This window comes from Pelobates fuscus, chromosome 13 (genome assembly GCF_036172605.1).
Source record: "Pelobates fuscus isolate aPelFus1 chromosome 13, aPelFus1.pri, whole genome shotgun sequence".
In the NCBI taxonomy this organism is placed as follows: Eukaryota; Metazoa; Chordata; class Amphibia; order Anura; family Pelobatidae; genus Pelobates; species Pelobates fuscus.
Genome location: NC_086329.1, coordinates 13,687,161 through 13,704,130, shown reverse-complemented (window position 1 = coordinate 13,704,130; position 16,970 = coordinate 13,687,161). Strand labels below are relative to the sequence as shown.

The 16,970-nt window shown below is 40.0% G+C and overlaps 1 protein-coding gene across 1 annotated transcript in view; it reads right to left on the bottom strand.

Annotated features, from left to right (window-relative positions):
* The window catches only part of BRF1 (BRF1 RNA polymerase III transcription initiation factor subunit), a 197,677-nt gene extending 180,945 nt beyond the window's left edge, over positions 1–16,732 (bottom strand). The window contains exon 1 of the mRNA XM_063440110.1: positions 16,430–16,732. Coding sequence (XP_063296180.1) covers positions 16,430–16,610 — 181 coding nt within the window. The 5' untranslated portion in view covers positions 16,611–16,732. The remainder of the gene's footprint in view (positions 1–16,429) is intronic.
* Between the last annotated feature and the right edge of the window lie 238 nt (positions 16,733–16,970).

Here is a 16,970-nt window from a genome sequence, read left to right as displayed (position 1 = left end):
ATAGAGCCGGGAACAAGGAAATTTAGGTATTGATTTAAAAGAACACTCCAAGTGCAAATCAAGCCATTTTAAAATGGCTCCCGGCCTCCACTACCTCCTAAGCAGGAGCTTCTGGTAGCTCTCATCAGCTGATCACTCTCAGCCAGTAACCTATGCCTTACACCATATAAAAAATAGAAATCATATTGGTCAATCCTTCTGTGGCCCATGAGTTGTTTTACGAACAAGCAAATGAGAATCAAAACTGCTTTAGCTTAGTCTTTAGTTTATTATAAACAGTCTTGTGATTGGTACATAAAGAAACACGCACTCTATGCACTCACACATTAGGTACAATGCGTACGTTAAAGGAACACACCAAGAAACACTGCTGTGGTTATGTTACTAGGAGTCCTGGCTCCCCATCAATGTGAGAAGTCAAACTATTTTAGAATGGTTTAACTTCTTACCTGGGGATCTCCAGTTATCACTTCCCACCTCCACTACAGCCTACAGAGAGCCAGAAGCACTCTGAGCTGAGCCTGGTTTGCAGAGCTTAGGTCATTGGAGGATATTGATCAGCGGAAGATAGCAGCCAATGAACAGGGTTTAACTCAGGAGAGCCAATGGAATACCCTAACTAGAGCTTCTGGCTCTCTGAATGCTGCAGGAGAGGTGTGGAGCAGTGCCCAGCAACGACCAAGTAAGAATTCAAACCGTTCTAAAACATTTTGACTACTTATAATGGGGAGTGACACAATAACCACGACAATACACCAAGCTGGTTATATATTGCTTTCAGTTAGTTGTGCTGGATGATGATCTTTTCAATTATATCTTTCAGTTTTTTTTTCGTTTTTGTTTTATTTATTTTTTTAATCTCACAAACAACAGTTTTGCAGAATAAGCTCATTCCTCCTGCCTCTCTCTCCCCCAATCTGCAGAGTTTGACTTTTTGTCCCAAACCGGATGTTATACGGCTCCTGGAATTTCTAGTTTAGCTGTTTGTTCTCTAAAGCACAAACCCCCGTTATGCCAGTAAAATACGGTTTTGGTAAGAGCTCATGGAATATGCTATACAGTTTGGTGGTTGAAGGAACTTTAATTGATGGGAAATTGCAGTACTCAATTTATACTTTGTATTTCCATATATTTTTAAACCATAATCTGTCAACTGCAGCCTAAAGTGTCTCTTTAAAGCAAGGCATGAGATCTAAGGATTTTGAAATAGACAAACAGCAATACATACTGATTCATAGTTCAGTCTAATCATTGCTAAGCTTGTACGAAAAGGTAGCCCACAACAAAGTGTAATGATAAGACTCACAGAAAAATGCCAGTGTTTATCCATTAATGCCAACAATCATTCTTGGCAGGCTCCAAATGGCACAGAATAAATTAATTCCTCACGCCAACCGTCTGCTCTTCCAAATTTTAAAAAACAAAACAAAAAAACAACACGTTGACAAAGACCCTGCCACAATTGGATTGCAATAACAACAAGCACATTTACGCACAAGTGCACCATTAAAATTTTAATTAATGTGCGCACCTCATATGGAATGTTTTTTCTTAATTTAAAGTTGAAAGTTTGTTTGTTTCTTTAAAAATGAAATAGAAAAATAAAATAAAAAACACAAAACATGTCAAAAGATACAGAGAACAGTCACTCAAAGTCGCTGCAATATAAAAGATACAATACCACTAATTCATTAAAAGAGACAGCACAGGAAGGAAATACGTGTTAAAGAGAAAACAATATAATAATTATATATAGAAAAAGGAGGTTTGAATACACAGGGAGGGGGTGGAGGGTAGGACAAATTAGAAAGAATAAGCATAAAAGAGAGACGAAAAGGAACGCAAGATCTTGGATGGATTTTTAAGCGTCAAACATAATCCAGAAATGGATCAGGGCTCTTTCTTAACATTAACATATTTTTGGGAGAAAAGACAGAAAACAAATTATAAAATGAACATGGTTAGAAGGAAGGAAACCACCGCCATCAAGGGGTGGAGAATAATAAATAAAAGCCAATCGTCCATAGCAGGATCCAGTCAATAGGTCATAGCGTTACACTAAAATAAACTCAATAACTGTATTAGGAGTTTGGGGAAAGGGTGCAAAACGGACGTAATAAATAGTAGTGAATGGGGAGAAAGTGTAAGGTCACAGCAGCCTCAGTATGGGCTAAGAATTAAACAGAAACGAAAGAAGGAAAGTGAGTGAGTAGAAGCACTATGGTACAGGTGAATGACAAGTTCCCGCAGTGGGAGTTAGATTTCTAGGTAAAGGTACAGCTCCATTTAAACAAGGGTCCCAAATTTAGTGAAATGATTTAGACGTGCCGTGTGCCTTAGTTTTAAGGATAACAGTAGCCAGGCTAGGAATGTGACTATCAGCACAGCTCTCCAATGGCTGTCAAAGAAACAGGCGCTGTTAATATTAGATTCCATACAAACCAATACCAAATCAAAGCTCAGAGAGTCAATCTGAAGTAAAGCAAAGAAGGGGAATGAAATCAGAGGAGCAAACATAGAAAAGAAATCCTGATGTTAACAGCATGAGCTCCAAAACCCAGTTCCACGTTTGGTACATCTATACCATGAATGAAGGTATTGGCAAGCGGTGAGTACTGCAGACTTGGGAAGCCGCTCCGTTATTTTTCTAACAAATCAAACTGCTGCTGAGTGCTTTACTACACATGCTTGGTTCCTCCAACATAGGCAGGGGACAAAGGACCAAACGGGGCACCAGAAGTCCTGGTAAAAATCCCAAAAGTGGAAAGTAAGTAAATACATGACATAAGGTCTCTGCTACGAACGATAACTTATTGCAGAACACGTAATGCTAGGCTAGAGGCCGTGTGTACAGAATCAGTGCGCTAGCACAAACTGCCGTGCACGGGGGCCGATGTACACAGCTGTATTGCAGACAGAGCTCCACGAGATTCTAGTACTGCTAGAGATTTTAGATCTGTTACATTTACCTGGACGATTATCACCACTGCATGCTGAACAGCACTTTTCATGTACAGTACTTCAGTATATGCAAGTAATGTGTGTATGATGGATGCGGCTGGCTAACTTACGGTTTGACAGATTTAACTTGTATCTCACTCACAGAGTCCTTATGTGATCCCAGAACCAACATTTCATTTTTAAGGAGAAAGGTTAAAGCGTATGTTACCCCATATCATAAATAAGAATTTCACAGAGATAGAACCTTTATGAAATACTCATGTTGACCAAACGATATACTAAGACAAAGTAGAGACTGGTTTGTTTAGGGATTTTACCACACTTGACAATGCTTACATAAGGAGGAGATACCTTTTGTCAAGCTTGACATTTCTTCCAGCCATTACCAGTGACAGCTGTAGGGAAAGAAAGATCTTTCTATGGAGGATCCCTGTGAAGACGATAGTGTGGTCCAAAACGCAAAATTAAGTAAAACATGTAAACGATAGAAAATATAAATAAACGTATTACCGGGCCTTCGAATGGCCAGATTTAACATAGAAAGTATAATCACTAACACGCCAAAGTCAGGGACACAGACAGAAACATAAATGAGTAGACAAAGCCAATAGGTCAAGGATACCAGACTTACAGATAGTCAGGAACGAACCAAGATCAAAAACCAGAAGACAAATACAAAGAATGCGCACTCAGATAACCAGCTAGTATGAACCACGACATACCAATGAAAGATTAACACAAGGTCTAAATAGCCCTAAACTTTATTTAACTGGCTACCGTGGGTCATGTGATTCCAGAATGTGCGTGTGAGTCAATAACACGGCGACACACACATGTTCGCATGAACATGGTAGGAGGCATGGTTACATAACCCCACGGGAAAACATCAACCGCACCCACTGGGGGTTGAAGCACAGGCGAATAGGGTGGTGATCCGCAGTGACTTAGGTAAGTATTTAGTATTTGTAACGTGACCGCTTAAACTGTTAATAGCTCCCAACTGATTCCTCTCTTGCAACTGTCATTAGTCCAATACTATCCTTACCTTTTGTGTCACTTTATCCCACTCCCTCTAGCATGTAAGCTCATTGAGCAGGGCCCTCAACCCCTCTGTTCCTGTGTGTCCAACTTGTCTGGTTACAACTACATGTTTGTTCGTCCACCCACTGTAAAGCGTAGCGGAATTTTTTGGCGCTATATAAATAACAACATAACATAATAATGCGTTCGCCCATGCCAGGAGCCATTACAACCACGAGCCATTGGCTGCTGGCATCTGAAGCTCCAGGACCTGAAGAGAACTTGACAGAAGAGGGTTTAGGTATTTGTAACATACCCCATGGCCACAGCACCCTGAAGTTTGGCGGTTATGGATAATAAAATAAAAGTTTTCCAGGTGCAGACTCAGCATAGACTCTCTGCCTAGAGGTTGATTTGTACTTCTCAAGTGGTTCGTAGAATAAGGAGAGACTGCTTGTTAATTAAATTGAAGTCTTAATTACTGTACGCTAGGGAAAGGCTTGACAAATTTGTTTAAAATCTAGGAGCCAGCTAAAAAAGTAAGGAGCCAGTCATTTTCAATGAGAAAAATGCAATTATTAAAAGGACACTACAGTCACCACTAGAGAATCCTGGACCACGTGCAGCACCCAAATTCAGTGTCTCCAAGCTCTGCATGGAGGCGCTGAATGTTCCTCATAGAGATGCATTAAAGGGACACTATAGTCACTAAAACAACGTGAGCTTAATGAAACAGTTTTGGTGTATAGATCATGCCTGTGCAGTCTCAATGCTCAATTATCTGCCATTTAGGAGTTACATCACTTTGTTTATTAACCATAGTCATACCTCCTGCATGTGACTTGCACAGCCCTCCTAAACACTTCCTGTAAAGAGTCATCTAATGTTTATCCTTCCTTTATTGCTAGTTCTATTTAATTTATATTTTCTTATCCCCTGCTATATTAATAGTTTTCTACACCCTGCAAGAATCTCCTGTATGTGATTAAAGTTTAATTTACAGAGCAAGAGATAAAATTGTAAGGTGAATTACATCTGATTGAAAGTGAAACCAGTTTTTTTTCATGCAGGCTGTGTCAATCAGAGCCAGCATGGTGTGGCAAGGGCTGCATAAACAGAAACAAAGTGATTTACGGTAACTCCGAAATAGCAGTGAATTGAGCAGTAAAACGTGAGAGGCATGATCTGTACACTAAAACTGCTTTATTAAGGTAAAGTTGTTTTAGATGATTATAGTGTTCATTTAATTTAATGAATCTCTATGAGGAAATGCGGATTGGCACATTTCCTTGCGAGGACCTCACAATCACATAGCCGGTATAGCTGGCTCCAGCAATGCCAGCAGGGGGACTAACTGTAATGACAGTTGGTCCCCCTGCTGGCTGAAATCAAATCAAATAAATGTTAAATAAGTGTAAAAAAAAAATTATACTTAGATCATATATATATATATATATATATATATATATATATATATATATATATATATATGATCTAAGTATATATATATATATATATATATACACACATATACATACACACACACATACACCGTCTAGGTGTATTTTAATATTTATATAATTATATATATATATTAATATCAAATTACACGTAGACTGATACTGATTAAATATATATATAATTATTGTTATATATATATTTATAAATAATATAAAAAAAAATATGTAAATACGTAAAAAAATAAATAAAAAATAAAATAAAAAATAAAATATTAAAAAATATATAGATGTGTTTTATTTCGTTCTAACTGTATTGTGATATTAATATATACCGTATATACTCGAGTATAAGCCGACCCGAATATAAGCCGAGGCCCCTAATTTTACCCCAAAAAACTGGGAAAACTTATTGACTCGAGTATAAGACTAGGGTGGGAAATGCAGCAGCTACTGGTAAATTTCTAAATAAAATTAGATCCTAAAAAAATTATATTAATTGAATATTTATTTACAGTGTGTGTATATAATGAACGCAGTGTGTGCGTATGAACGCATTGCGTGCGTGAGTGCAGTGTGTGCGTGTGTGCAGTGTGTGCGTGCGTGCGTGAGTGCAGTGTGTGCGTGCGTCAGTGCAGTGCGTGCGTGCAGTGTGTGCGTGCAGTGTGTGCGTGCGTGCGTGCGTGCAGTGTGTGCGTGCGTGCGTGCGTGCGTGCAGTGCGTGCGTGCGTGAGTGCAGTGTGTGCGTGCGTGCGTGCAGTGTGTGCGTGCGTGCGTGCAGTGTGTGCGTGCGCGCGTGAGTGCAGTGTGTGCGTGCGCGCGTGAGTGCAGTGCGCGCGTGAGTGCAGTGCGCGCGTGAGTGCAGTGCGCGCGTGAGTGCAGTGCGCGCGTGAGTGCAGTGCGCGCGTGAGTGCAGTGCGCGTGAGTGCAGTGCGCGCGAGTGCGTGTGAGTGCGTGTGAGTGCACACGCACTGCACTCACACGCTGACCGAGGTGCTGAACGGACGTCGCGGAGGAGGAGAGAGCTGACAGGAGCTGCAGGAGAGGTAAGTACAGCTCTGCCAGCCCCCCTCTCCCCCCAGTCTGTATTATGGCAATGCAAATTGCCATAATACAGACTCTGACTCGAGTATAAGTCGAGTTGGGTTTTTTCAGCACAAAAAATGTGCTGAAAAACTCGGCTTATACTCGAGTATATACAGTATATATTTATATCAAAATACACGTAGAACGAAATAATATATATATCTATATACATAAATATATACGTATATATCACTATATATATACACCTATATATAAATAAAAATATTAAAAAAAAATATATATATATATATAATATATATATACACATATGTATATATACACACACATATATTAATTCTACACATATATTTATGTAATAATTTTACATAATTAGGTCATTTTATTAATTACAATTAGCGGGACCTGCCTGACCACCCATGCCGAAAGTATAGGGAATTTAATTTGCTAGCACTATATTTAACCCTATAACTTTCCAAGACACCATAAAACCTGTACATGGGGGGTACTGTTTTACTCGGGAGACTTCGCTGAACACAAATATTAGTGTTTCAAAACAGTAAAATGTATTACAACGATGATATCGCCAGTAAAAGTGAAGTTTTTTGCATTTTTCACGCACAAACAGCACTTACAGGGACGATATTATTGCTGCAATACTTTTTACTGTTTTGAAACACAAATATTTGTGTTCAGCGAAGTCTCCTGAGTACAACAGTACCCCTCATGTACAGGTTTTATGGTGTTTTCAAAAATTACAGCGTCAAATATAAGGCTTGTGTTTAATTTTTTTCACATTAAAATTCGCCAGATTGCTTACGTTGCCTTTATGACCCTATGGTAGCCCAAGAATGAAAATTACCCCTATGATGGCATACCATTTGCAATAGTAGACAACCAAAGGTATTGCAAATGGGGTATGTCCAGTCTTTTTTAGTAGCCACTTAGTCACAAACACTGGCCAAAATTGGCGTTTTTTGCATTTTTCACACACAAACAAATACGAACGCTAACTTTGGCCAGTGTTTGTGACCAAATGGCTACTAAAAAAGACTGGACATCGCTTATTTGCAATACCTTGGGTCGTCTACTATTGCAAATGGCATGCCATTATGGGTGTAAATTTATTTCCTGGGCTACTATACAGTCTCAAAGGCAACGTAACCAATCTGGCGAATTTCAATTTCAAATGTAACACGCTATATTTGACCCTGTAACTTCCCAAAACACCATAAAACCTGTACATAGGGGGTACTGTTTTACACGTGAGACTTTGCTGAATACAAATATGTGTATTTTATTGCAGTAAAAGCAAACAGTATTATGACATTGACAGTTAAAATGTCATGTAGAACGAAAAAAATAAAAAAAATCTAATTTTCTCCCATTTTTTTCATATTAAATTATGTTCAATACCTAAATATTTGATGTTAAATGAAAGCCCTGTTTCCCCTGAATAAAATGATATATAATAAGGGGGGGTGCATTTAATATGAAAGAGGTGAATTACGGTTGGACAGACATATAGCGCAAATGCCAGGTTTTGTTTACGTTTTGTTTCGTTCACAACTTGTACATTTGGCTGCGGTGTTAACCCCTTAAGACCGCAGGACGTTCTATGCCGTCCTTATTTAGATGGCTCTAAAATCCGCAGGGCGGCATAGAACGTCCTGCGGTCTTATGTACTTACCCGGTCGCCGGCGATCCCACGCCGGCGATCGCGGTATGGGGGACTTACCTGGGAGCCCAGGGAGTCCCCCTCCGTCCTCTTCGGCCCCCCAGGGCCATGTGATCGCGAGGTCCTTGCGAGGACCCCGCGATCACATGGACGGCATAGCCGTCCAAAGCAGTGCCAGCAGGGGGAGTGCCTGTAATGACAGGTACTCCCCCTGCTGTCTGAAATTCAAATAAAATCCGTTAAACCAGTGTAAAAATAAGATTATATATACTTAGATCATACGAATATTATTTCTGGTTAGAGAAATATATGGGTGGATTGGCGCTATTAGAAAAATAATGGGAACAGCAACAACCCCCAAGTGCCAAACAAATCACCCAAAGGCACTATACAAATACAAATAGTGAAAAAGGATAAAAAGAGGAGGGGGGTGCTATATATATACAAAACCACAGTGTTATACTTATATCTGTACACAGATGGTCCTGTCAAAGATCTGCCGGATCGATCTAAAAACAAATTATGTACATAGCATAATACTGTATAACACAAATGGTGAATGAATATGATCTGGTATTGGGTCACTCACGATCTCCAAAGCCTATTGTAGCAGGCTTAGACTGTAACAGCTCTTCATAAGATCATGCAGACTATGATTTTCAAGATGTTCCACTTTTCTGATTTCTCCCCGATCACATCAAAAAGCTCCAATAGCCAAATGGATACGATTAAAGGGATTTATTCAGTAAAATAACAAATTCACAAAGTGATAAAAAAGTATAAAAGTACAGGGCACAACGCGTTTCGACTCTAGGTCTTCTTCCAAGGTGCATATGGTCCGGACAGTTTCGAGCTCTTTAAATAAGTCCGGTGTTGCCGGTTTTCCCGGGCAAATTTTCAATTCACTTCCGTGTTGTGACGTCACTTCCGGGTTCCTCCGACGTGACTTGCGTCGGTGACGTCATCGCGGATAAGTTCGTATTCAGTCCTTGACCCGGATACTGCTTTACTTTGACGCCATCTTTAAAGGTGGCAACTTATTTTATAAAGTCCACTCTTCGGTAGGGGAATTAGAGCCATTAAGAATAGTTAATCCACATCTTACTGTGCAAATATACAAATCGGATTATGATTAACAAAATACACTTTTAGTTCTAAAGGTAGTATCTATTTATTCTACAGCATAAGTAGAGAACACAGGTGTGGAAACGGTTTTGTCCAAAAGATCCTAGTAGGTAAAAACATATCTGTGTATATATAGAAAAAAAAAATTTATTTTTATATAAAATTTTGAATAGTAAAAAATATATTTTTGAATAATAAAAGAATTTTTGAATAATACAAAAAATTGTTTTATAAAAATACAAAGGGAAAGAGTAGTCCAAAAGGACAAACTTATATATAGAGGCTGGAAGGGCTGATCTTCTAAATAAGGGCTGCCATCTCGAAGTCCACGTTGAGTCCGCCCGGAGTTAATGTCTCCAGGTCAAAAATCCATCTCATTTCGCTACGACTCAACGTGGACTCGATTTGGCCTCCCCTCCAATGGGATTTAATGGACTGGATCCCATAGAAATTAAGCCCTGCGGGATTCCCACCATGGACATTCAAAAAATGTGAGGAAACACTGTGTTTTAAAAAACCTCTCCTTATGTTGTAGATGTGCTCACGTATCCTTATTTTTAAATTCCTTGCTGTTTTCCCCACATATTGGAGTCCACAAGGACACGTGAGCAAATACACTACATTTTTAGTGTGACAGGTAATGAAGGAGTTGATTTTGAAATTAACAGAGCCAATCCTTGATTTAAAAACTTCTATTCTTTTGGGTTTCTTTCCAATATTTTTACAGCCCATACATTCCCCACAATAATGGAAACCTTTCTGTAGGGTTTTATGCAAAGTTAAGAAATTCTCTTTATGTTTTAATAATTCTAAATGACTCGAAGTTAATTTCTGCTTTAGATTACAGGCTCCTCTAAAGATTAATTTAGGTCTTTCATTGAGGTAGGGTAGAATTTCCTCATCCTGTTGCAGGATGTGCCAATGTTTGTTGAAAATTCTTCTTAGTTTCCCGTGGTCTTGATTATAATTGCATATGATGGGTATTTTATCATCCTTCTTCTCTAGTGCTGTTTTGGATTTATATTCTAATAAGGTGTCTCTTTCCATATCTCTAACTTGTTTTATCTCCTGTTCCAGAAGACTGTCACAGTATCCCCTACTTACAAACTGTTTTTTAAAAATTTGGGTTTGAGAGTCAAAATTTCCTATTTCTGTACAGTTTCGCCTCATGCGTAGAAACTGGCCTCTTGGTATATTGTCCAGCCATGGGCGAAAATGACAGCTCTCTTTGTGAATATATCCATTAACGTCTACTGGTTTGAAGAAGGTGCAGGTTTCTATGGTGTCATTTTTAACAAAAATCTCCAAATCCAGAAAATTAAATTTTTTGTTGACTATATTCTTGGGTCAGCTTTATATTCCACTCATTTGAATTAAGAAAATTAAAAAATTCCAAAAAGGTAGAGTAGCCTCCTCTCCAAATAATAAAAATGTCGTCTATATATCGTCTATAAAGGACCAGGTTCGCACTCCAGTCATGCTGGGAATACACAAAATTTTTTTCCCAATAGGCCATAAATAAATTAGCATAACTGGGTGCGAACCTGGTCCCCATAGCGGTCCCCCGGCGTTGCAGATAGAAGTCCCCCTCGAACCAGAAAAAATTATTCCTGAGAATTAGGGAAATTCCCTCCATAACGAAATCTATTTGGTCTTTAGGGTACAGACCGGATATTTCTAGAAATGAATAATTTGCCTTGCACCCAATGTCATGGTCAATACAGGTGTAAAGACTCGTGACATCACAAGTAATGAGTGCAAAGTCACTTTCCCATCTAAAATGTTTTAATATTTTCAACAGGCTCATAGAGTCCTTTAGATATGAGGGGTTTTCTTTTACTAAAGGTTGGAGGAGGGTATCTATGTATTTCGATAAGTTGGACAAAAGGGAGCCCACTCCAGAGACTATTGGTCTCCCCGGGGGATTCCTATCGTCTTTGTGAAGTTTCGGTAATACATAGATCACTGGAATTTTTGGGGACCTAATATTCAAAAAGTCATACTCTTTTTTGTTTAGGATTCCTTTTAGAAGGCCTTGATCTAAATAATTTACAAATGTTTTTTGAATATCTTGCTGGGGATTTTTGTTTAATTTGGCATAAGTATCTTTGTCTTCAAGTTGGCGATTAATTTCTGCCACATATTTATCCCTATCCATCACCACTACCCCACCACCCTTGTCCGCGGGTTTGATCACTATTTCAGGGTCTTTCCGTAAATTTTGTATTGCCAATAACTCTAGTTTGGTAAGATTATTCTTTTTATTGGCTTTTATCTTTTTTAAGTCTTTGACACATGCTTTTTCGAAGACCTTCATTGGGTTGGATTTTAGATGGATAGGGTAAAAGGTAGAGGGGGCTTTTAGGCCTGTATGTACAAATTCCCCTGTTTCTGTAGTGCTGGGGTTTCCCGTATTAATTTTCTTATCGAAAAACTTTTTTATGCATAGCTTTCTCATAAATCGATTGATATCTGTATATGCATCAAATTGATCAACATTACAGCTCGGGACAAATTTGAAACCCTTTCCCAAGATTTTTATTTGGTCATTATTCAGAATTTTTTTAGAAAGGTTAAAGATCTTTATCTTCTCATCATTTTCCCTCTTGGGTCTCTCCAATCTTTTTCCTCCCCTATTTCCCCTTCTTCTACCTCTCTGTACCTTCTTTTGGTAGGGACCGGAGTTTTTTTCTCTCAACTCGTCCCAACGCTCCTCTAAAAAAGGTTCACTCCTCTTTTTTTCCAACTGGCTTAGGGGTTCAAACCGGTTGGAAAAAACACAGTGTTTCCTCACATTTTTTGAATGTCCATGGTGGGAATCCCGCAGGGCTTAATTTCTATGGGATCCAGTCCATTAAATCCCATTGGAGGCCAAATCGAGTCCACGTTGAGTCGTAGCGAAATGAGATGGATTTTTGACCTGGAGACATTAACTCCGGGCGGACTCAACGTGGACCTCGAGATGGCAGCCCTTATTTAGAAGATCAGCCCTTCCAGCCTCTATATATAAGTTTGTCCTTTTGGACTACTCTTTCCCTTTGTATTTTTATAAAACAATTTTTTGTATTATTCAAAAATTCTTTTATTATTCAAAAATATATTTTTTACTATTCAAAATTTTATATAAAAATAAAAAAAAAATTTCTATATATACACAGATATGTTTTTACCTACTAGGATCTTTTGGACAAAACCGTTTCCACACCTGTGTTCTCTACTTATGCTGTAGAATAAATAACTACCTTTAGAACTAAAAGTGTATTTTGTTAATCATAATCCGATTTGTATATTTGCACAGTAAGATGTGGATTAACTATTCTTAATGGCTCTAATTCCCCTACCGAAGAGTGGACTTTATAAAATAAGTTGCCACCTTTAAAGATGGCGTCAAAGTAAAGCAGTATCCGGGTCAAGGACTGAATACGAACTTATCCGCGATGACGTCACCGACGCAAGTCACGTCGGAGGAACCCGGAAGTGACGTCACAACACGGAAGTGAATTGAAAATTTGCCCGGGAAAACCGGCAACACCGGACTTATTTAAAGAGCTCGAAACTGTCCGGACCATATGCACCTTGGAAGAAGACCTAGAGTCGAAACGCGTTGTGCCCTGTACTTTTATACTTTTTTATCACTTTGTGAATTTGTTATTTTACTGAATAAATCCCTTTAATCGTATCCCTTTGGCTATTGGAGCTTTTTGATGTGATCGGGGAGAAATCAGAAAAGTGGAACATCTTGAAAATCATAGTCTGCATGATCTTATGAAGAGCTGTTACAGTCTAAGCCTGCTACAATAGGCTTTGGAGATCGTGAGTGACCCAATACCAGATCATATTCATTCACCATTTGTGTTATACAGTATTATGCTATGTACATAATTTGTTTTTAGATCGATCCGGCAGATCTTTGACAGGACCATCTGTGTACAGATATAAGTATAACACTGTGGTTTTGTATATATAGCACCCCCCTCCTCTTTTTATCCTTTTTCAATACTTAGATCATATATATATTTATTATATATATGATCTAAGTATATATATATATACACATAAATATACATACACTGTCTACATGTATTTTAATATTAATATATACATAATTATATATATATATATTAATATCAAAATACACGTACAATGATATTGATTAAATATATATAATTTTTATTATATATATATATTTATATATAATAAAAAATAAATAAATATATAAATACGTTAAAAAATAAAATAAAAAATAATACAAAATAAATAGATAAAAAATATATAAACATGCGAAATTTCGTTCTAACTGTATTTTAAAATATATATATATTGATATCAAAATACATGTAGAACGAAATATATATATCTATATACATAAGTATATACGTATATATCACTAAATATATACCTATATATAAATAAAAATAATAAAAAAAATTATATACATATATATGCACACACACACATATATATATATATATATATATATATATATATACATACATACACACACACCTATATATATACTAATTCTACGCATATATTTATGTAATAATTTTACATAATTAGGTCATTTTATTAATTACAATTAGCGGGACCTGCCTGACAACCCATGCTGAAACTATAGGGAATTTAATTTGCTAGCACCATATTTAACCCTGTAACTTTCCAAGACACCATAAAACCTGTACATGGGGGGTACTGTTTTACTCGGAAGACTTCGCTGAACACAAATATTAGTGTTTCAAAACAGTAAAATATATTACAACGACGATATCGTCAGTGACAGTGACATTTTTTGCATTTTACACACACAAATGGCACTTACACTGACGATATAATTGTTGTGATACGTTTTACTGTTTTGAAACACTAATATTTGTGTATCAGGAAGTCTCCTGAGGTGAATTACGGACATGTAGCGCAAATGCCAGGTTTTGTTTACGGTTTTTTTGGATCACAACTTGTACATTTGGCTGCGGTCTTAAGGGGTTAAGGGGTTAAAGGCTCAGAAACCCTTTGCAGGTGTTATTATTATTGCCATTTATATAGCGCCAACAGATTCCGTAGCGCTTTACAATATTTTGAGAGGGGGGGATGTAACAATAAATAAGACAATTACAAGAAAACTTACAGGAATAATAGGTTGAAGAGGACCCTGCTCAAATGAGCTTACAGTCTATAGGAGGTGGGGTATTAGAAACATTAGGATAGGAAATATCAAGTAGGAGTGAAGCAGAGCTGGAGGAGAGAGCAAAGCACTATCCCATAGGAGAGAGCAAGAGACAGGTATGTAAGGGAGAGATTACTCTGGGAGGCCATACGCTTTCCTGAAGAGATGGGTTTTAAGGCCCTTCTTAAATGATTGAAGACTAGGGGAGAGTCTGATGGCAGTAGGCAAGTGTTATGGCTTACTTAGCTGGTTAGAGTGGGACACTGTGAGCCTAGAATATTGCACCTTTTCACAATATTCTAATTTACTGAGATTGTGGATTTGGGGTTTTCATGAGCTGTAAGCCATAATCATCGCACTTATGACAAATCACTGCTTGAACTATCTTGCTTTGCATGTAATGCGTCTATCTCATATATTAGTTTCCCCTTTTACGTTGCATTACTGAAATAAATGAACTTTTGCACGATATTCTAATTTTTCAAATATCACCTGTGTATATATAGTATAATTAATATTCCTGGAAAAACAATAACATTGAAGTTTGTACAACATAACACGTTGTAGGCACCGCTTATCTTAGCAAAGATATTTGGTCACTTTTGCGCCTTTCAGTACTGAGAACTTAAAGAGAAGTCAGGTCCTTATTAACGGCCCACACACTCGCACTGTCTTTCCCCGGTTACTCACACACACAGTCTCCCCGGTTACTCTCACACTCACGTTACTCACACACTCACGTTACTCACACACTCACGTTACTCACACACTCACGTTACACACACACTCACGTTTCACACACTCACGTTACTCACACACTCACGTTACACACACTCACGTTACACACACTCACGTTACACACACTCACGTTACACACACACTCTCTCTCCCCGGTTACACACACACACTCTCTCTCCCCGGTTACACACACACAGTCTCTCTCTCCCCGGTTACACACACTCACGTTTCTCACACAGTCTCTCTCTCCCCGGTTACACACACTCACGTTTCTCACACAGTCTCTCTCTCCCCGGTTACACACACTCACGTTTCTCACACAGTCTCTCTCTCCCCGGTTACACACACTCACGTTTCTCACACAGTCACACTCCTAGGTCACTCACACTCAGTCCCCTGGTCACTCACACTCAGTCCCCTGGTCACTCACACTCAGTCCCCTGGTCACTCACACTCAGTCCCCTGGTCACTCACACTCAGTCCCCTGGTCACTCACACTCAGTCCCCTGGTCACTCACACTCAGTCCCCTGGTCACTCACACTCAGTCCCCCGGTCACTCACACTCAGTCCCCCGGTCACTCACACTCAGTCCCCCGGTCACTCACACTCAGTCCCCCGGTCACTCACACTCAGTCCCCCGGTCACTCACACTCAGTCCCCCGGTCACTCACACTCAGTCCCCCGGTCACTCACACTCAGTCCCCCGGTCACACACACTCAGTCCCCCGGTCACTCACACTCAGTCCCCCGGTCACTCACACTCAGTCCCCCGGTCACTCACACTCAGTCCCCCGGTCACTCACACTCAGTCCCCCGGTCACTCACACTCAGTCCCCCGGTCACTCACACTCAGTCCCCGGTCACTCACACTCAGTCCCCGGTCACTCACACTCAGTCCCCGGTTACTCAGGTCACTCACACTCAGTCCCCGGTCACTCACACTCAGTCCCCGGTCACTCACACTCAGTCCCCGGTCACTCACACTCAGTCCCCGGTCACTCACACTCAGTCCCCGGTCACTCACACTCAGTCCCCGGTCACTCACACTCAGTCCCCGGTCACTCACACTCAGTCCCCGGTCACTCACACTCAGTCCCCGGTCACTCACACTCAGTCCCCGGTCACTCACACTCAGTCCCCGGTCACTCACACTCAGTTCCCCGGTTACTCAGGTCACTCACACTCAGTCCCCGGTTACTCAGGTCACTCACACTCAGTCCCCGGTTACTCAGGTTACTCACACTCTGAGGACACGAACTGTCCCACCGCCGCTGACGCCCCCCCGCTCTCCACGAATTGGACCTCAGACACGATGATATTGTCCTCCAGCACCGAGCCGCATCCCGTGCACACCGCGTCCCCCCGGGCGGCGTCCACATCGATCTCCGAGCAGCCGCAGCTCCGACACACCCGGCTACTCATCGTGCTCACACTCAGCGCACGCTCAGCGCCCGCTCACACTCACTCACTCACTCACACACGGCGGCGCTGCGGGCCAGCTGCGACAAGTCTCGCGAGATCTCCGAGCCGGGGAACGAGATCTCCGAGCCGGGGAACGAGATCTCCCAGCTCCCTCCGGGCTCAGCGAGCAGAACGCGAACTCCGTGCTGTACTACCAAGTCACCGCCAGGTGGCGCCATTACACCAGCGGTTTATATACTGGGGGGAAATGTCGCCGGCAGCGCGTAGGGACTCCATGTTTCTGGCTGATGACAAACTGTAACATTGTGTCCATTGATGTTCTATGGTTCCATTCTTACTACTTACTACTAATTCACTCAG